This window comes from Corvus kubaryi, unplaced genomic scaffold (assembly GCF_017639235.1).
Source record: "Corvus kubaryi isolate FWS band 111438036 unplaced genomic scaffold, C.kubaryi_AGA036_p1.0 split1-131, whole genome shotgun sequence".
Taxonomy (NCBI): Eukaryota; Metazoa; Chordata; class Aves; order Passeriformes; family Corvidae; genus Corvus; species Corvus kubaryi.
In genome coordinates this window covers 16249844-16271791 of record NW_024582073.1, presented here as the reverse complement: position 1 = coordinate 16271791, position 21948 = coordinate 16249844, and the positions used below count along the sequence as shown (strand labels likewise).

The window sequence follows — 21948 nt, the reverse complement described above, 5'->3', positions numbered from 1 at the left end:
TTTTACTGTAAAATCTTACAGGATTTTCAGGACATTTTCAAAGTGCTAGCAATGAAAACACTTGGGAGAAAAGCTTTATTTCCTATTCTAAACTGAGTGTATCCTATTATTTGCTTGTGCATGTAACATTTCAATGGACAGAAGTATTTCATTTTAGAAACAAACAAAAAAGGACCAAACATGATACATATGACTTTATTTTAATGTTATTTATCAGCTAGAAAAAAGCTAAACTTATTAACAAGCAAAACAAACTACAATTGTGAATCACCAAAAAGAAACCTAATAGAAGCAACAGAAAAAACAAAATGTAAGTGTAACTTAGCATAAATAACAATGTAATTAAGAAACTCACAGTAAACTGTGCTGTTGCATTGATGACTGCAACACACCACAAGACAAGCACAATTGACCATACTCAGAATACTGTGTTTTCCCTTAAACTGGCAGTAATAGTAGCACTTACTTCACTATCCCACTCTTCCTTCTTTCCTTCAACTTTACACCTCTCCTATCACAAATATCCTTTTCAATATTTTAACCACTGCCCATGTTTGAGTTCCTAGGTAATGAGTGAAATAGTTTTCAATCAAGAAGGGACAGGGATTTAAAGCAAGTGTGAAAGTGATAAAGAAGAACTAGCTTTTAGGTAAGCCCTGATTCCCTGGAGGAAATACCAAAGGACACGGTTCGGTAGTTACTGGGATAATAAAGTTAATCTGAAACAGATAAAACAGATTATAAACTGAGTTTTGTTTTCATGGAAGTGAAGAAACTGAAAGGCCTGGGTTAGGTAGATGTTTGCATGCAAAGTGTACATTTCCGAATACAAAGTTTGGAGGATCACACAGCATATTTGCTCAAGCATTTTATGCCAATGAAGCTTTATCCATCTACTATCCAGAGAGTGACTGCCAGCACTGATCAAGAAATGCTGCTCAAGTTTAGGATGAATGTGCAGAAGATCATCTGCTTGACTGTTTCAGGTTCATTTAAAACATATACCATTTGGAGAATTAATTTTCACCAACAGAACATTGCAAGGAATTACAAACCTGCACCTATGAGGTCTGCTCTCTATAGCACGACAGGGCAGCTGACTGATTGCCCAGATGCTTCCTGTCAAGACCTTTTGGTCAGCCTCTCAGCAGTGCTTGATGAGGTACAGTGAAGCTCCAACATTTGCAAGACATCTTGGCTTGAAGAGAACTTACCCAAAGACAGAACAAATCTGCTTATGGTTAAAGCTCTATCTTCCACCAATCTTTCAACTAGATCTCTATCAAAATATCTAAAATTGACAGGTGTTTCTCAAAGATAAAAGGTAAAATTCTAAGTATGAGATAAAATTCTAAATGATGGATAATACCTACACAGAGAAAGATCTTTCCCCACCATGTAACCTCCAGGCATAAGTATGCTCTGTTTATATTGCTATTTCCTGATTCCTAAATAATGAACCCAATAAATGTTCAACTGGAAGTTACTATCCTAGAGACACACTTAGAAGTAAAGAAAATAAATTCAACAACAGATATTGGAGCAGTAAGGCAATAGGTGTAAAGTACTAACGTATATGCAAAATACGAGAAAAGAACATGGGAAGTTAAGAGACGAAATTAAATAACTGAATTATCTAGGAACAAAAGTGTTTGCATGACAGGGAAATGGTAGTTCTAGACAATGAAATTTACTGATCAACAGTTAAGCTTAAAAAACCAAAAATTTGACTGCCTGTAATCAGAAACTCATACAAAATGAATTATACAAAGCATTATCAAGACTGAATATGTGGTCTGGAATGACCCTGCTTATATAGAGCAATTAGTCTCTTGCATGCACACAAGAAAAGCTTCTTTGACTACTTCTGGATAACAGGTGATTATCAGTGCAAATGGGAGAGTTATTTCACTTTCTGGTGTGATCTGTACCTTTAAGAAGCAAAAGACCAGAGAGTATAGGGGACCTACCATTAGCTGGAAAGCACAACAGCCTGGAACAGATTTCTCCTTATTAATCTCCATCCCTGCATCAATTTTTATAAAACTGCAAGACAAAACTAATTCAGAACTGTCAAGTTTCTACTGCCTTTCTATTCCGCTTTAGACTCTTCACATTGGTAACAGCCAAGCATATATTTCTTTTAGACACTTGGAGGAGAAGTCAGCTTCTCCATTAGGAGCAAAGTCACCTTTTGACCTAGTTAGAATAATAAAGGATTTATCTTTTTGTTCTTATAATATTTTCTTTAGTATTAGTTTAATTTTTTTGTAATAACTTCCAAATACTCCCTATGAAGAATAAATGCAGCAGAATTTCTCATATATTCAACTGCTACAGCTATTGTCAGTTTACAGATTTTAAGTTGATTTAATCTAAAAAGGTAATATGAGGGGGTGATGTGTGTGTATCTCAGAGCATATACACTGAAAGATGTGCTCCCAGGGTGCCTCTGAGGTGCTCTTGCTGCTAAATGCATATTCAATCTACAGGGTTAGACTCAGGTAATCTAAACTTATCTGCCATAAATGCAAATAGTGTTGCTATCACATTGACTGTTCTGTAATGTGAATCATTAACTGGCAAGTCGTGGTGGAAGTACCTTGGGAGGTCTGTAGTAAAACTGCTTGTTCAAAGTAGTCATCTATGAGGTCAAATTGGGTTTCTCTGGATTTTACCTAGTTAGGTAAGGAATACTTCCATGGATGGGAGACTCTACAACCTCTGGGTGCTTGTCCTCATTTTTCCTCACATTAAAAAGAACCTCTCATTTCAACTTGTTTGCAATCTGTCATTATCCTGCTATGCACCATTGTAAAGACTTTGACCCTGCCTTAAAATCATAAAGCATCCTTAGTTGGAAGGGACCCAACAAGGATCATCAAAGTCCAGCTCCTGGCCCTGCACAGGACAGCTCCAAGAGTCACACCATGAGCCAGATTATTGTCCAAATGCTTCTTGAACTCTGTCAGGTGTGGTGCTGTGCTGGTACTGTGACTTCCCTGGGGAGCCTGTTCCAGTGCCCAACAGAAGAACATTTTCCTAATATCCAGCCTAAACTTCCCCTGGCACAGCTTTGGGACTGAGGTTGACCTCAGGTCTTGTCACTGGTTACCACAGAGAAGAGATCAGAGCCTGCCCCTCCACTTCCCCTTACAAGAAAGTTGTAGACTATACTGAGGTCTCCCCTCAGTCTCCTCTTCTCCTGAAAAAGGCAAGTGACTTCAGCCACTCCTTGTATGGCTTCCCCTTTAAAGCCCTTCACCATCTTTGTTGCCCTCCTTTGGATGCTCTCTAATAGTTTAACATCTTTCTTTTATTGTGGTGCCCAAAGCTGTCCCCAGCACTCGAGGTGAGGCTGCCCCACTGCAGAACAGAGTGGGACAATCCCCTCCCTTGCCCAGCTGGCAATGCTGTGCCTGATGCCCCCCCAGGACAAGGCTGGCCCTCCTGGCTCATGTTCAACTTTCCATTGACCAGGACCTGCAGGTCCCTTTCTGTGGTGCTGCTCCCCAGCATCTCATTGCCCAGTTTATTCCACCTGAACATGGAGAAGAACTTCACCCATCCTGTGATTCATAGTTGTAATTTTCCACTACACATGTGACATTTGTAATTAGTCATATAAAATCTTTAAATGCAATGAAACATATTTTAGGGCAATAAAGGTGTTAGATCTCTGAACTTAGTATCACTACCAAATATTTCTTAATTATTATCAGCAGATGGCACCAGATATACTTGGTATGACCTGAATAGGGTTTTTTTTCTAAGATGCTTTATTAGGAGTTGCGACTATAGCTACTTACAAAGTTTTAAATTTACATGCCTACATCTGTTTAAACTCCTATTTTTCACAGTTGATATAAAATATGAAGCAGCTGTATTTAGTCCAAGGATCACGTATGTATATGCATACTACTTCAAACCCAGTAGAACAGTCTCTAAAGATTTAGAATAAAAGTTAGCCCTAATGTTCCTCTAGTTTCTCTCAGATCACTGCAGACCTGATGTTATTAGGATAAAAGAAGGCTGAATTTGTATGATATAATTTGATTTTTTCTGCTTGTGATTGTCAAGGTAACAGTTTGAAGGCAAGAGAAGAGAGTAATAAACATCATGTAATCATGACTAATGGCAATGATTTAATTCAAAGCTCACATTTAGGATTAATACTTCCTCAGTTTATGTGCTGCACCAGTTTGCAACTATTCAAATCTGTACTATTAACTATTCTGCACATTAGGTGGGATCACTAGACTGCAAAGTCTATGGTGACAGATTTGATGGACAGTTCAGAGTTATACATGGATTTGGCAGGACAATGAATAAGAAGTTAAAGCTCCCAAAAGAGTTTTCCGTAACAGTATCCCATTTATTGAAAACGAGTACTTTTTCATTAAAAAGCCAACCTAATGACTTAATTTCTCTTCTGACACAATACCAAAAGGCAGTGGAAAGCAGCAGGGAATCACAATCCCCTTTGCACCCTACAATCCTCTTGTGTGAGCAGCAGGACTAAGAACACCCGATTGCTTCTCAGTGTGTTTCATAAGCTCACTCCATCTCTCCCCTTTTGACAAAAGGGCCACATTTTCTTGTAACAACCCTGCCTCAATAGCCACCAAACTGTCCCAGAGATGCTCTTAGTTCTACTTGTAAGACCACTCGGGTCACTGTCAGATTACCAGCACATCAAAAATGGAATACAACTATTTATTCTGAGCTATGTATCATGACTAGTTCAGTTAACTTGACTGATCAACAAACAGAAGGAAAAAGGTTCACTCTTTTGTTGTCATAAACATTCTACCTCTTTTCTTCCTCTACTCAGGTTGCAATTTTCACTACTCTATATCCAGTCATATTTCTAAGAATCCTCGTAAATGTAGTTGAAATGATCAAGAAATTCAGAGTCAGTGAAGACAGTAACACTGGCAGGTCAACACAAAAAGTATGCTTTACCTCCTTAAGAAAGCAGCTGAAACCCCACTAAACATTCTTTATAGAAAAGCTGTCATAGCAGTTTACTGCACAAACTGTGTCAGAGCTCTCAGTGATTACAGAAAACCTTCCAGATTTTGAAAGGATGAATTAGATTTCTTAAAATTATTAATAAAAAGAAACTTCAGGTTGTGGATGAAGTGTGCACAACTCAAAACTACACCTCAGAAAGTAACACTTTTTTTAGTCTAAAATAATGTGTGCATGATTACATTGTCACAGGTTTCCTAAATGAAATATACATTGTCCAAGAAGCACAACTAGCTTATGACAGCTCTGCAACTGAAAGAAAACTACAAAAAGAACCGGTGAACTCAGAGTTAAATTCAGGTATATGGTATAATGTAAGAAAGCCATATTTATGAATGGAAATATTTTACTACATGACAGAGACATCTAGATATAGTAAAGAGCTTTAAAAAGCTTACAGGAAAATTACTTTGGGATAGCAAACATGGTACTGAAGATACTTGTCAGAGCAGCCCAGAGAAACTGGAAAGATTCAAGTAATCTCAAACATTTTTCCTGTAATTTTGTGCCTCAGTTCCTTAACTTCTACAAGAGCTTCTCATGCGTCAGTCTTCTCTTGGTGGATCACATCCTGAAGACAGAACCTGATTCACAACTAGGGGTTTTTTTGTTTTGTTTAAAGACATCACACTAATATTGCATGGAAAAATGAACTTCTAAGAACACACAATGTAGATTACTAGAAATAGAGAAAATTAATAGTCTGTGAACAAAATGTCTGACCAAGCATTTAAACAACTGTGGTTCTGCTATATAACAATGATCACGTCACATTCTATAATAATCATAGTAAAAAAAGACTTAATACGTATTTTTTAAAGCACACTGTGTTTTTCCCTTAACAAAACAGAACAGTTGAACTTCAGCATTATATAAGTGGAAAAGCACCAAGTCTACTCTGCTTACACCACCGAAACGGTAAGGAGAGATGCCATACTTGAGAAGAAAGCATCTGGGTTTCAGCTACATTGTTTAGTGGCAACAATCAATGTCTTATGACAAGAAGGACTTTGGATTTGCTGACATGTCTGCTGAGCACAGGCCTTTCCCACAGACAACTGACTACCAAACTCATCTTTCACTAACACAGAATGAAGTTGGGTTCCTAACGGGAAGTCTTTGTTATTTACAGCATCACAAGGGTTTACCCATTTTGGCAGGAGTTCTACCATCTTCTATCCCAGATTCTACAGACAAATTGTCATACATTAATGTTTGAAGGCTGTATGCTCCAGACAACAATATATCATGGCTGCATGTTTCGAGATCTTCTGAACTAGTTTCCTGACATTAAAAAAACCTCCAAACTCACAACCAAATCCCCTCAAACTAGTCTGCAAATTAAAAAAGCCAGAGTAAATAAAATAATAAAATAAAATAATGGGACCAACAAATGAACTCTCTAATTTGCTCACTAGTCTTAGATGTTGTCCATAGAGGCCTAAATTAGCTACAATAGTAAGAGAGTAGTTCATCTTGAGGAGTTTGCAATCCAAACAAGTGTTACTCTGTTTTAAAGAGCCAGCCAAGAATTCGACATTTTTCTGACAATGACAGCACATCTGGTTTAGGACCAGGTATAAGAACTACTCCTTAGCTAAACAATAACTGAAAATTTTTTTGATTCCTTTCTTTGTAAGTTTATACTTGCACTGAAAAACCTGCAAAAATCAGAAAGCAGACTTTAGATTTTCTTTGTAAAACTCTTCATCTTCCTCCTAAAATCCAAATCAGTTTCTTGAATACCTCATAAATTGGTTTCACATGCCCTTTACATTTTTTTTCCTTTTCACTTCCTGTAATTTGAACAGCTTTATAAAGACTCTGCTAAAACCTGAACTGAAGCAATACTCTTAGTAAATTCTTACCCAAGAATACAGAAGTACTTCAGAGAATCACAAAAAACCCTGGAAGTTTTGCTTTTCAATAGACAAAACCTCTTTAACCTAGCATTATTGATCTTGCAGATCAAACCTAAAGAAGGTGCTAAAAGCCAAATGTTCTTTGTGAAAAACTTTACTTAAAAGTCATTCACTCTACTAAGGTGAAGTCATGCCAAGTTTCACTTCTCCCATGGCAGAAGTTCCTCTCAAGGAGTATCGAAAGAGATCATCTGCAGCAGGAGCATAAAGCAGGCAAACATTGAAAAACATTGTACACATCAAGACCAAGAAGAGATCTGACAAAGTAGAAATTTGAAGGAATTAAAATACCTGCCTAGGGAGATGCCATACAACTGGGCCTGTGATGAGAACATAGTAAGACTTTAAGAAGTAACGAAGTGCCAACTTCATTGGCCATTGTATTTCAAATGGAAAATAGCTGGTTTGAATGAAAGCCAAGAGTCCAAAGGATGGACTCAAAATGCTGCTGCATTCTATTTCAAGTTCTTTAAAATGAAAAAAAGCAAAATGTAGACAGAGCAGACACAAAGTCTGTACAGAAAATGATTCTACACACCCCAGGTTCAAGGGCATAATAATCTCTCCTGCTACAGCAATGTAAAAGGGAGAAAACAAACTTTGCTTTTTTCTCTCACCTATGTGAAGGAAGACAATGTGTCTGACTAACTCTTTGTTAAAAGCAAGAGAGAGCTGTCACCCTAGCCATACTCAGCTATTCTGACATCCACATACACCTACTAAACCCAAGAAAAAAAATCAGTGAAAATTGTAGTTACTGCATTCACAGTAACTTCATTCACATTTCTTCATTCACATGAATTTAGGGAAGAAAATGAGTATTTCTGCTGCTGTTGACAGTGAGTAACCAAGTAACTTTCATGAACTAAGCTGACTTGTCACTCACTCATGTACTGCTGTATCTTGATGAGTGTCAAAGAACAAGAACAGTCAAAGAATTAATGAGCTACTAAATACTGTATTTTGACAAGAAGTTTTAACCTCTAACTTGGATGTATTTGAAGGAGCAGCTTTTGTGCAAGAAGATCCCAAATTCTATTTTGCATTCTGCAAAACACATTTTCTCACCTAAAATGTTTTTCCTGTAGAAAGCCAGAAGTGAGAATTTAGGAACAGAAAACGTTTAAACGCTTAAAATTCTAGAGAATGACACCTGAGGTTGGGATGAAAACAAAGTAGCAGCTCATGGTAAAAAGAAAAATCCGATACAATTTATGAACAGGGATTCAAAGGAGTGACACATAATGCATCAGGACAAAGAGGAATGGCAAGTAGGAAGAGTAGTACTTCATTTGGTGATTCAAGTAAGAAAAAGATTAAGGAAAACCAAAGGAATAGAAAAGAGAAACAGCAGAAACATCTATTTCAGTAGATAAATAAAAAAATACTTAATCAAAATTAACACTGAATAATTTGATTCTTCTAGGTTTTTTTGTTATATTTCATAATACAAAAGACTTTTACTACCTTTCTTTCGAAAGAGTGCATTTAGATAGTTTTCTGCTTGGCATTCAATCTTATCAGTGTTGGACTGGCCCTGAGATGACAGTTCCTCTGTAGGCGTTGACTGTGAAGAACCGAAAACTGATGCACGATCCTAGAAAACATATGAAGATCATAACATCTTTCAGAAGTTAGTCTGCTGGTAGTAAAATATACCATTAAATTATTGAATGGAATAGAACTACTAAAATCAAACTACCTTGAGTCAAAATGCAAAATTAACTTATTTGCAAAATTTAATTCTCTGATTCTTACTTTCATACCAAAAAATGAGTGTTGGGAAGTAATGCTTAATATAATGCTCATACTTACACTGGCTGTTTCTTTGTGTAAATTACAAAAGGAACATTTCTCATCCATAGACCAGTCAGTTAGCTCTTCTGGCTCACAGTCTTAAAGGAAGAAAAGAAAGCTAGATGTTTTAAACAAGCAAAAATGGATTTTGAGAACAAAATACACATCCTAAAATTCTCCTAAATAAATTCCATCAATAATATATGTATTTATTGGCACAATGCATTCAGTTGTATTCAATTCTTCAGATACTATCAAATTCTTGTCTGGCTTGTACAGCTCATCTTGCAAATAGCAGAGAGTGCCTTTCTTAAAAGGAAAGGTAAACTCAATGTAGTGTAGTAATTAAACTGATTATCTGTCATAATTAGTGGAGGCACCTGAATACTGCAAAGAAAGCTATGAATTGTAGACATCATTCTTTTTAACTGAGGTGTGCAAACTTGTAGTAAACTAAGCTAAGAATTAGAATATGGACTCCTCATCATGTGAGCTACACACGTTGTACTTACAGTATTTTAATTGATTTGATATCATTCCTATAGGTAAATCCAAGCCTTACACTCACTTGTAGCACTTTATCTAGAAAAGTGCTTTATATGTTTTATCAGAAAATGTACTTTGGTCTGGACGGAATGCAGGACTTAAACTTATATTGCCTATATAAATTCCAGTCTTCTACTGAATGGAGACACATCATCTACTTTCTTTAGACAACTTACTAAGCCTCATTTCAAAAATTAAGAGTTTTCAACCAATACCCTTCTCTTCATGAACACCATTTACTTTAACACTTTTCCCAAACCAACGGTGCTAATAGTTAAAACTAAGCTTCTAATTTTTTGTTTAAAATTGCACATGGCAACTTATTCCAGTTTACTTTTCTGGCAATATTATTCTTGTATCTATGAACAGAAACTGCTTAGGTATTTAGCACCTTGATGCATTTACAGAGACTAGCATTACCCCCTTTAAACTTCATTTTGTGGCTAATCTAGTCCACCTGGTTTTCCTCGTGAGATTCAGCTCCATCTCTTCTGCACAAGTCTCACTTGAACACCTGTTTCCTGAACATGGGGACTAAGACCTCACGATTATGTCTTTTACCTTTACACCAGACTTCCTTACACTGCAGGCAGTACTGTTCCTACAGTGTCCTAGTTATGCAGCAGCTGCAGTGTTTTGGCAGGTGAATGCAAACACGATTAACTACAACACCAAGGTCTTCTCCACCCTGTTCATTTCCAGTTCATGTGCTTACAACCTAAACAACTTTTTCACCCCGCATTATTAATTACTAGGTATGTTTCCTCCTTGTCTCTGTACCACTAAATTACAATCACAGTTCTGTTTAGGGCGGTTCTTGAGATTACCTGCTTTTAATAGCACATGATGGTAGCCAGATCTTGGCTGGCTGCCAACCCACCCCCCAACCCAGGGATGCCCTCACTCCCCTTCCTCAATAGGGCAGGGGTGAGGAAATAAGATGGCAGGGGAGAAAATAAGAAGGAGAAACTTGTGGGTCAAGATAAAAACAGGGAGATCACTTACCAATTACTGTCACAGGGAAGTCAGATTCAACTTGGGGAAAATAAATTTCATTTAGAGCCAATAAAAACAGATTTGCATAATAAGAAAGGGAAAACACTAAACCACCTTACCGCCCCTTCTTCCCAGGCTTCAGCTTCACTCCTTCATTCCTGACTTTCTACCTCCTCCCCCACCCCAAACAGTGCAAGGAGGATGGGAAACAGGCTGCCCTCAGCTCGTAAGAGTTCCTCTCTGCTACTTCCTCCTCTTTTTCCCCTGGTTCCAGCTTGGGGTCCTTCCCATGGGCTACAGGCCTTCACAAACTGCTCCAGTGTTCTTCCCACAACTACAGCTCTTAATGAACAGCTCTAGTACGTGTCTTTTCCACAGGGCACAGTCCTTCAGGAAGGGACCACTCCACAAGAGCCGCAGCTCCTGCCAGAAAACCTGCTCCTGCATGGGCTCCTCTCTATATGCTGCAGCTCCTGACAGAGGCCTGCTCCAGTATGGGATCTCCATGGGCTGTAGCTTCCTTCAGGGCATCTCCACTTGCTACAGTGGGTCCTCCATGGGCTGCAGTGTGGATATCTGTTCTGACATGGTCCTCCATGGGTTGCAGGTTCTACATGCTTCACCATGGTCCTCTCCATGAGCTGCAGGGGAATCTGCTCCAGTGACTGGAGCACCTCTCCCCTCTTCCTTCTCTGACCTTGCTGTCTGCAGGGTTGTTTCCCACTGCCCACTGTCCTCCACCCTTCTCCCACAACTGCTGAGCTTTTACTTCTTCTCAAAGATATTATTAAAAAGGCAAAATCAGAATAAAATGACTCTGAAAAATAAAGTTTTTTCAGTTGAGCACAAACAAAATGTAAGTAATTCCAGATAATTACTTGAACCTAGTTTACTCAGATCTAAAATACTAATTAGAACAGAATTCTGTATTAATGTGTTATATGCTTTCAGGGATGCAAAACAGTAGTTTTTACAGGTTGGACAGCTGATGATCATGAACAGACATAGTATTTTTCTTGGCTGGACAGTAACAAGAGATAATGAGTCATTTTTGCTGAATTAATCTAGCTGTCCCAGCCTGTTAGAGCTATTCCTTTAAGATGTCCACAGCATAAAGACAACACTATTTCTTCATAACAAGTTCATTGTTTTCCTTGCAACCATGAAAAATTATTTATGAACCTTGGGATTCTACACCTAACTCTAAGACAGGTTTATGCTTTCAGAGAAATTCTTCTGCCTTGGAATCTTGAATTTCCACTGGTAAAAGTCAAACTAGAGAGCAATCCTTGTGTATTGCCAAAAAAGCAAACCTTGAGAAACATCAGCTCTACATAACACTAAACCCTTTATTCAAAATAGTACAAATCATGTACAACATATTAAGTCTGCCAGTGCGCTAAGCAAAACTGACATCAGATAGCAGACACATACAAGATATATCAAATGCCGGACAGCCAACAGTCTCAGGTCACCACCACAGGAAACATCCTGAGACCACTATTAAGTTTTTAACTACAGATAGGCAGCCATACTCTCAGAAAAGTCAGAGGCACAGACAGCACTTTAAGCAGAACAAACTTGCATCGGCTGCATTGAATTTAGGATGAATCTTCCCTCCCCATTTTATCTTGCTTGGGGGTCAGATGATGAAAGATTTGCAGACAACCTATAATGCTTGCCAGCCCATGAGAAAAAGTTGCTAAGACTGTGAAAACAGCATTTTAATATTAAACACAGTACAGATTATTATTATATTGACACCAAAACAATTTAGCACAAAGCTGTTAAATTTGTTTCCATCTTTTAAGAATAAAATGGTGAACTTGGACAAAAAAGAATTTTTATTCATTTAAGAGATTCAAATCTTTGTTTCCCCAAACCACTTTTCCCAAGAAGTAATGCTGAATTAAGTAAATTAATCTGTAGTACTGAACGGATTCCATGTTTCCATCTTACAATACTAAATAATTATCTAGTATATCTAAATACAAAATAGCTTAAAAAATTCAAGCCTTACTTTCCAGTATTTTCTGATAATAATAATAATAATTTTCTGATTATTATAATAATAATCCCAAAAGATTTTCCAGCTATTTATGACAATTTTGAACATATCACCCCCTTTCTTTTTATACAGCACTACAGCTTCCTAATAAGTACATTAAAACAGCTGAGGTGTTTACCAAGTACTTCCTATTTTTAATTTCATAAAAACTCCAGTTCTATTAGATTTGTGTTTCTAATATAATTTTTCACTACTATAAATACTTCAAAACAACATAAGGAAAAATAAAACCTTTCATCCTGTATAAAGAGGATCTTTTCCTGGAAAAAAAATTAATAATGAGAGCTGCTTTTCTCCAACAAGACAGCTTGTCCTCAGTGGTTAAGAGAATAAAACCCCAGGACATAATTCCCCCAAAAAGAAAGTACACACATACCACCTGATTGGAGGAAAAGCTTTTTAACAGTTTAGCTAACTATCCACAAGTAGAATGTAAAGAAAAACAATTTATATGTGAATCTACTTATACTCATTTTGAGCTAAGGCAAGGATTAGAAAGCCCTAAAGATTCATTGACATAAGAAGCCTCAGTTCAGCGCATGAACCAAGGTCAGATGCCAAGATACAGAACTTGACACCTTTGCAATCAGAAGCTGCAGAATCCAAGCAGTCAGGAAAACAAACTGGTGCTGAATAATGGTGAGAAGAACCATTTAAGCAAGTCCAAAATAAATCCTACACATACAAGAATTTCAAGATACAAAACAAAGGTTTACAGGGTATTTTTTTTGGAAAGTATAATGGTCTAGCAAAGCTGAAGTGTACCTTTTACCATTTAAATTTAAACTGTCATTACAAGTTATTATTCACTCAAGTAACTTTAAGAGAATACAATACAATAATTTAATCTACAGACCAAATACTATTTCAAGACAGGACTAAGGAGGAAATATATCAATCATGTTACATTTAATGCACATTATTGATTTTTTTTTTTCATGTCACAATAGATAAAACCAAGAACGCAAGAGAAAAAATGCTATTGTAGCTAAGCAGCATATATTTCAGCCAATTCTCACACATTTCTGCACAAGAAAGCCACATAATTTCTTGAAGTATGTTCGAGAAAACATACTCTTGCTGCTAATGAGCAATAATATTGCATGTTGACAGTATAAGTTTAGTGGTTATGATGAAGAAAATGAACAGCTTAAAAGATGCAGTAATTCAGGCACATTGCTTAGAGTCTAAGAACATGAGTTCTAATTCTACCAGCTATCTTTTAACTAAGGAAAATGATTTATTTTGTATCTTAGTTTCATTATCTGTAAAGTGAAAAGTGGCACTTATGACAGTGGAAAGATTTGTACAGATTTTACTTGAGAGTTCTGTACTAATCTTTACAACCAAATTCAGATTTCAAGTCAGAAATAGCCCTGTATGCTATATTAATAATAAAGCTGACCTACACTGTGCCAGTATAAACAATTTCACATAGCATTATTGAAGTTACAGACACTATATCTATAAAAATGAACCAAAAATAGTAAGGTAAGGTGGGCATCCCAACCTACCACGCCATGTCTCTCTTCCATGGTTGGCTCCAGAACTAAAATCAATTTTATAGATGCGTCAAACATGGAAATAGGCTTTAATTGCACATTACTGACAAAAATTTTCAGAATTTGAAAAAAAAAAATAGCTCTGAAACTTTACATTTTAGATAAACACGAATTTAATTTGCAAGACAAAGTCACAAGGACATCAAATAGCAAAGATGTGCAAGCAATGGAAATATCAGATTTTAAATAGGTAAGAAATCTTCAACAACATAAGGCAAATAAGTTAAAAGTTAAAGTTAAAACTTTACCCATAAGATAGGCCAAATACCTGCACACATGAACTCTAAACAAGCAATATAAACTTTACTGTGTAGCATATCACGCTCCCTTAACTGTAGCACTTAGACTTTGGCCACCCCCTCATTAGCTCAGTACTTTCTGCCTCCTTACCCAAAAACAAAAGAAAAAAAATAAAGAAAAAAGAAAATGTCAACTCTTTGATACAAAAAAAAAATAAAGCTTTAACCACTAATCAGTGTAAAGCCCAATACATACAACCTATTGGAATTATAACCTGGAAAAAAAAAAAAAAAGAGGTACTGTAAACTTATAATAATATCCTGTTTCCTTTTCAAATGTGCTTATCACAGCAGATGGGAGTACTACTCATGAAAACAAGCTCTAATCCAACTGTACATATTTATTAAATGTTTTTATGTCTTATTAGTGGCATGCCTAGCTTGAGACATGAAAAAATATTCTGAAAACATCAGCATTTCAAGTTCCCCCCCTTCCCCATGAAAATACTGTCTTATGCATATGATACAAGCCAAGGAACTTGCACAATATAAAGAGGACAAAACCATAACCAAGTTAAAGCAATCACTCCAAAAGTATCCTAAACTAAAACATACAGTACATGCCACTCTACCCCACGTACTAGCACTAAATAAGTGATACACTTTCCAAATTACACTATCAGACAATGAATTGTAAAGACATGGGACAGAACATTTTGAAGGTTCAATAACAGAAAGAACATTTTCTTAAGACATAAAAAGAACTTGGGAAAACACTTCTTGCAACACTTCAAAGCAACAGCCCTCATGTTGGCAAAGACAGATATATCATTCCACACTTAACTAAGGACTTAGCTGTTATTGACAGCTATTCCAGCAAAACCAAACCCATTTGGACTAATGTTAGGTCTTATAAGGTTAATGGAAAAGGTGTGTATATAGATATATACACACACACACACACACACTGACACATGCACTTAAATACAGCTATGACTTTATACATATATAAAGTATAATAAAAATAAAAAGCTTGGTTTATATATAATAAAGATGTAAAAAATATGAATATATAAAAAGCATAAACTTTCTTGACCACTACAAGACCAAACTAGCATCCACTACCTTCCTTCTACCAACTAATGTCAATAGGAAGCTGAGCAGCTTATCTTCCCTTTCGAAAAGATGCTCAAAAAGAAAGTAGGAGATGCACTGTTCCAGAAGAGTAAGTATTTCTCATGAGAGCTTCACAGAAAAGCTTAGCTAATCCAAATTCCCCTGTATAGCAACAAAACCTAGGTATCATTTTACCTAGTGTTTTCCTTATGCACAGTATTGACAAGAAAATGAGTAAACGACCATTGGAAAGAAAAGCATTGGAAGATTTCCTTTTTCAAATTCAATACATACTTGAAACTACCTTTAGCTAGAAGAAAAACCAGTAAGTTAAGGTCATTGCACTAAAAGCTGGCTCATTTACCTTCAAATAAACTGAGGTCTCTTCGTAGCCTTGGTCCATAAAGCCCTTCTAAAATACTTTCAAAACCTGGAGACAAAAGAAACATTTAAAACAGTAAATCAAAAGTTTCTTGAAAGAAAGCAAATTCCAGAGAACTGGCAACCAGTATCCTCAAATTCTCAGGACAATTTCAAAAATTGTTACATTTATCAAACAAATATTTACTCATTCCACTATAGGACTACTCAGCAGCATTAGAAGATAAAAATAAGACAAGGCAACTGCCATCTGCCCACAATCAGCCTATTAAGCCATGCCCCAACAACCTCATTAGACTTAAAATAACTACCACAGAATCTTAAAGGTGGAAGGATTAGCCTCATTGATCTATGTAAGTGAACGAGTTCCTCTCTTAGCAGGAGAAACAAAGTCATGTACAGAGAGAGGAAAAAATAAAAATAAATGAAAACTTCAAGATCAGAAACTTCTCATTTAAGATCTCCTGAAACAACATAATCTGAGCAGGCTAATATTTCTACGAATAGAAAAAAGCAAGCTTCTTTTGTTTCTGATACCATGACAGTGCTCTCTAGTCCTTTGTATCCGTACAAAAACGTTTTAAAACTAAGGATTAGATAAATCCAATTATTTTACAGATTTACCAGCTAGTCTGTTTAGGTATTTGGTAAAAATCACATATTTCAATAAGGCAGATGAGACACAGAGCAAATAAAAGGATTGAAAAATAAATAAATAAATAAATAAATTTTTAAAAAAACCCAAACCCACAAAAAAATGCATGACAACTGATGAAATATGGTAAGAATTTACAGCACCAATATAACAGAAGTTTTGTTCAATATAGAAACAGCTTCCAAGTTCCCCCCTTTCTCCTTTCAAATAATAAGCTTACTTGAAAATAAGAGGATAATTCAAAGCAGCATTTGAAGGTTCTCATTCTTTATACTAAAGGCCTGTCTGTAGCTATTTTGCTAGACCAGAACTTTGCAAGACTATTTTATCATCACACCACAAAAAAGATACCAAAATCTTCAGGAAACAACTGCCATCAACAAAGAACATTCAGAATCACAAAATTTGCTCATCATGTGATGTCTTTTAAGACAACACAACATCCTGTTCTCTCACCAAAGACTGTATCTACTTTTTGGTTTAGATTGTATGTGTACTAGTATAAGGAAGAATAAATATGTACCATATTTAAAGCAGACAAGGGAAGCTATCTTAACACATAGGAGCTGTTTAGTTTGACAGGTCAGTTTTTTTATAATTTGCATTGCAAAGTAATTTTAGTATATGGACTATATTGCGAATCAATTATAATCTCGACAAATCTGCTATTTTAACTATAAATGGATTTATACCTTTGTATCTTGAGCTATACGGATTTTATCTTCCACTTTTCTTTGTAATAAATATAGTATTATGAGATGACACAAATTAAATGACAAAAGCACTGTCCTCTCACAAATAGATATACACATATCTTTTAAACAGTCTACAAGAACTAGAAAGCAAAAAGCCCAAGGCCCAGGCACACACTAAAATTTACCTTAAAGCATCATCCAGTGACTCTTAGATTCAATGTAATGTAAATTCACATCATATTAGCATTGCACAAATTCCCTGTTCTTCTGGCTTCAAAGGGTTACAGACAAAAAAAGCAAGAGATGAAGCCTGAAGTTAAGACAGCAATTCTCCAAACACAACAGACCGGAAATACAGAACACACCATGTGTATTGCTATGACCACTAATGTTACAGACTGTGAGCCATTTTAGGTCAGCAGCTGGTTAGGTTCTGGCAAGTTACTGTCACTGGGTAAAGAAATGAATGAAGCAGATCTTGGAGACAACTCCGCTTATTTCAGAAGAGCAAACATCAACTCGTACTTCGCAAGACTTTGTCAATCAAACAACAGGAAGATTATTTACTGTCCTAGCCAGCACCCAAAACCTCCTTGGTCTTTGGACATCTACCACCCTTTCCACCCCGTGGAGGGTGTTACTTGTTTCTGCCTTTACTTTTGTCCGTATCTGCCTGCCCTACTACCTGCTCCTGCCTATGCAAAACCATGAGCACAGAAACCCCAGCTCTGTGAAGCAGCAGTTTGTTAAGGAACAATGCAATCTCCAAACAGACTTCCATACAGCTTGTATTAAAGACGGCAATTAGCACACTGGGGGTTGTTGGATTTTTTTGTTGGTTTTTTTTTCCTTACCCTGAGGAAAGGACACACCAGCCTGCTTCTTTGCTAATTCACCAAACTTAGTTCCATCCTACCCATCCAAAGAGTTGTTTCTCTTCCAAGTCTTACAGAACGGCTCCAAAGAGCCAACAGACTTAGCCTGCACGATCATTTGCTTCCTCACCTTTGGATACTGGATACTTTCTTTTAAAAGAACACTTACTTGTACAACCTATGAACATCAAGAGAATCTTTTTTCAGACCTTATGCTAAAATTTTCCCAGAAAGCACTTGTGTTACTTCCAGGCTCCACAAAGTACTTTTGCTGCCTCTCAGCAGAATTGATACAATTTTAGTTTAACCTAAACATGAAGATGTATCTTAGTTACTAGTACTGACGAATGAATGCTGGCACTGATTCCTAAAATGTAACCATCTAGACACAAGCAGTTCAATAAACCTTTGCTTTTCTTCTTGAGTCAGTATGCTTAAGCAAACAGTAGTAGCAGCTTTGGAACTCTCCAGAACCTGAAGTGTCTACAGAAACCAGTCAGAAATACACTTTGCTTATATTTTTTATGATTCACTAATAGAAAAACTCTGCTTTAAAATAATTTTACAGAATTTTCTGTCTCTTGGTGGTTGATTGCCTCTTTGATTCCAAACTGCCTTTTGAAACTGTTACTCAAGATCTGACACTTTCTAGCTCCAAACTGCAAAGCAACACTTGGCTCTAATAACTTGCAATACCCTGATCTGTCAAACTCCTTATTTCTCTAATAAATTTATCTATCTTCATGTAGAAAGAATCAGCTTTCTTTATTACCTGACACCCTTTAAAATCAAAGATGGGTTCCTCTAACTGTCTTCATAAGTAGAAATTTGTGATTCAGCTAGTCTCTTAACACAGTTACAAGTTTCCAGATTTGGCATTTCTGAATAAAGTTGTGAACAGGGTTTTTTTCCCATATTAACTCTCCCTCCCTCCCGCCTTTCCCCACCAACTCTACTGCTTTTGGCACTCAGGGCTGGGATGGGACAGGAACTCCCATGAGCAGGGAGGCTGAAGCCGTGACCTCCAGCAACAGGAAGGGGGGGCTCTCTTTTTCCATCGGTAGCTATTCGGGTACCAAAAAGGCATACAGCCCAGAAACAAGATCTATCAGGTTTGGCATATAAGCCTGACCCATGGGTCACAGACAAGGCCACCAAAAGGAAGCAACAGGTGACAGTAATTGCAGACTCCCATGGGGCTTCTCTCCAGCAGCTAGACTGGCTGTCTTAAAAGTTCAGCTGTTTGCCTCTGCCCCAAACCCAGAATGTTGCAGTGAAACTCTTAGGGCTCATCTGGCCATTGTAAATATCATCTACTGTGCACCTACCTGGCCACAACGATGCTGCCAAAAGTGATCTTCAGCAGACCAGAGCTAACTACAGGAGCACAGCGGCAATGGTGAACGACACCATGTGTCAATGTAACAAATAACAGAGCCCAGGTGCTGATCCAGGGCGAAGGCTTTCCTAGGGCAAACAAACATCCTGTGGGATCAACATCTGACTACATGGCTGCAGGCAGGACATCAGCTCTTACAACATTAAGATCCTTTGAGAAACAGAGTGCTTGAGAAAGACAGGATCTATTTGGTAATGCAAATCATCTCTGCCAATGGGCTTGCCTCACAATGAGCTCTTCAAACTAGCTTTGTCAGGAAAGTGGAGACTGAAGCCTAGAAAGGAAGAGAATGGCAGAGAGGGTAAATGCACACAAGGACCTTACAGTCCCCCCGAACAAGTGGCATAAGCAGGGACACACCTTAAGCAGCTGTATATGAATGCATTCAGCACAGGAAGCAAGCACCAGGGATTATAAACCAGAGCACGTAGCAATCTTACTGGTGAGAGTTCACACAACTGCACAACTGCACTGGATGGATACTGGCTTTTAAGAAAGGGGAAGTGAAAAAGTCAAGGACAGTGCTTAGATTTTTAACTTTAACAAATGGAGCCTTAGTGTGGAATGGGCTACAGGACAGTTGAAAATCTACAAGTCAGGATTCAACCAGGTGAACATCATAGTGAACATCTGTTACAGACTATACAGACTGCCAATCAAGGGTTAGTAGATGAAGTTTTCAAAAAAAAAAAAAACCCCAACCCAAAAAACCACCACCACCAGGAAGAGAAAAAAAGAAGGAAGAGAAAAAAGGCTGCACAATCACCAAGACACATGCTAGAAATGCAACATGCCAGTGCACAAGCAACCCAGGAGATTCTGTGGTGTCTGGAGGACAGACCTGCCTGAGGTGGTGGACAAGCTCAATAGAGGAGTCACTATCTAGCTGCTACTTATCATTAAGAAAGAGTTAATCAGTGATGTGACAGTTAACAGTGGTCTGGGCCACAGTAGCCATGAGATAGAATGCAAGATCCCAAGGAAAGTGAGGAACTTAAGTAGCTGAGTAATTTTCTGTGGGCTTAGCAGTCACTGATTTACATCCCTCCCTCAAGATGGGGGGAGCGCAGTGGAACTAGAAGTAGGATGCTGTACTGTCTTGTCTAAACCAGAAAGTCTTATACGGGCCAAGGGTCTATGGCAAGGTTTATATTGAGTTATCCTACTGTTTTATAAGTCAAAGAAATTGCAAGGTGAAGAGCAATTACTGCACAATTAAAATTATACTTTGTGAATTCCTATGCTATTTTAAGAGTCTCTACAAGTTTACTCAGATTTAAACCAGGATTATTAGGTCCAAAGGAAGTCTTTAGACTGTCTTCACAACTTTTTATTTAAATCTTCTTAAAGAGAAGGTACCTTTCAGCTGCTCACAAAACTTAAATCATAAAGTTTTCCGTAATGTTTTATCACTGTAAACTACTTAGTGTCTGAGACATCTTAAAGCCAATCTACACATTAGAGAGCTGCTACATATGAACAGTGCAGGCTGTAAAATTCTTTGTCATGAATAAAAAGTGTAATAATTAAATGGATACAGTCCATGGAAGCTTCCAACACAGCATGCCTTATACACACTTAGAGGTACTCCAGGAATGTACAAGGACTCATGACCAGATATACCTTTTCTTCATCCTACTCCTCACCAGCAGCAGCATGGCTGTCCATTATAAAAGCCTCTTCTATTCAGAATCTCGTAAATAGCCACATGGTCCCTGTCACCCTGGAAGCAATAGATAGCCTATGTTGCACTAAGCCTAGAGAAAATTATGAGGTGAAGATTTACAGAAATTTTAATGCAAAGTTGGTCTAGGTTAATTTTGGAAAGATATAGTAATTGAACAGTTATACAATATAAATTGAGGTCAGACAGGTACAGATATACATTGGGTATTGTTTTTCCAAAAGCTTTTATCTCCATAATGTTTCTGAGAGAAAATAATTACTTTAGCCTCGGAGTTGAACTCATCACCTTCTCAAACTGCCCATCTCCTCCTTCCCTCCCCACATCCTCTAAGTGAGGGGAGACTGCAAGTATGTTTTCCAAAAATATGAATGACTCAGACCATGTGTTAGAAGAACAGCCAAAAAAAGAATAAATATCATGTAATAAATGGAAGCTGACATCTGACTACTGCTTTCAAATGAAACACTTGGTGGGTCTGAAGATGGAAGCAGTATTTACTCTCCTGTTGGGAAAGGGAACAGCAATATATGCACAGGCTGTATTAAAAAGTTTTTGATAGGTTTGGTACACTCCGCATCATATTAATTTCTTGATTCCCCTATTCTTGTGTATGGCCATATTAACTCCTGTATTTGTATGTTCTTTTTAATTGATAGTCCATTTCATAAAAGTGATGCATTTCCTTTCCCCTTTGACTCTTTGTTCCTTTACTAATCTTTTTTCTTTTCCCCTTTTCTTGTTTATGTTTAAGAAGTAATCCAATTCTAGGCCTTTAGCTACAAAGCTTTTTTTTTTTTTTTTAAGCCTACTGTATTTGGGATATTTTACTAAAATTTAATCATTTTTAGTTAAAAAATTTACACAAAGCACTTTTGATTTGTTGTTTACTCAGTGCTAGAACACAACAATAGTAAATCCCAAGCAGTACCTCACAAGACTCCTACAAACTATAATAATTACAACTAATGCAAGGGGC

At 37.1% G+C, this 21948-nt stretch overlaps 1 protein-coding gene across 7 annotated transcripts in view; it reads right to left on the bottom strand.

Moving 5' to 3' along the window:
• LCORL (ligand dependent nuclear receptor corepressor like) overlaps positions 1–21948 on the bottom strand; it is an 83233-nt gene that overhangs the window by 41571 nt on the left and 19714 nt on the right. For all 7 annotated transcript variants that reach the window (XM_042053731.1, XM_042053733.1, XM_042053734.1 and 4 more), the window contains exons 2-4: positions 15645–15710; positions 8772–8851; positions 8424–8553 (exon numbers count right to left, since the gene is read on the bottom strand). In XM_042053731.1, the coding sequence (XP_041909665.1) occupies positions 8424–8553; positions 8772–8851; positions 15645–15710 (276 nt within the window). The remainder of the gene's footprint in view (positions 1–8423; positions 8554–8771; positions 8852–15644; positions 15711–21948) is intronic.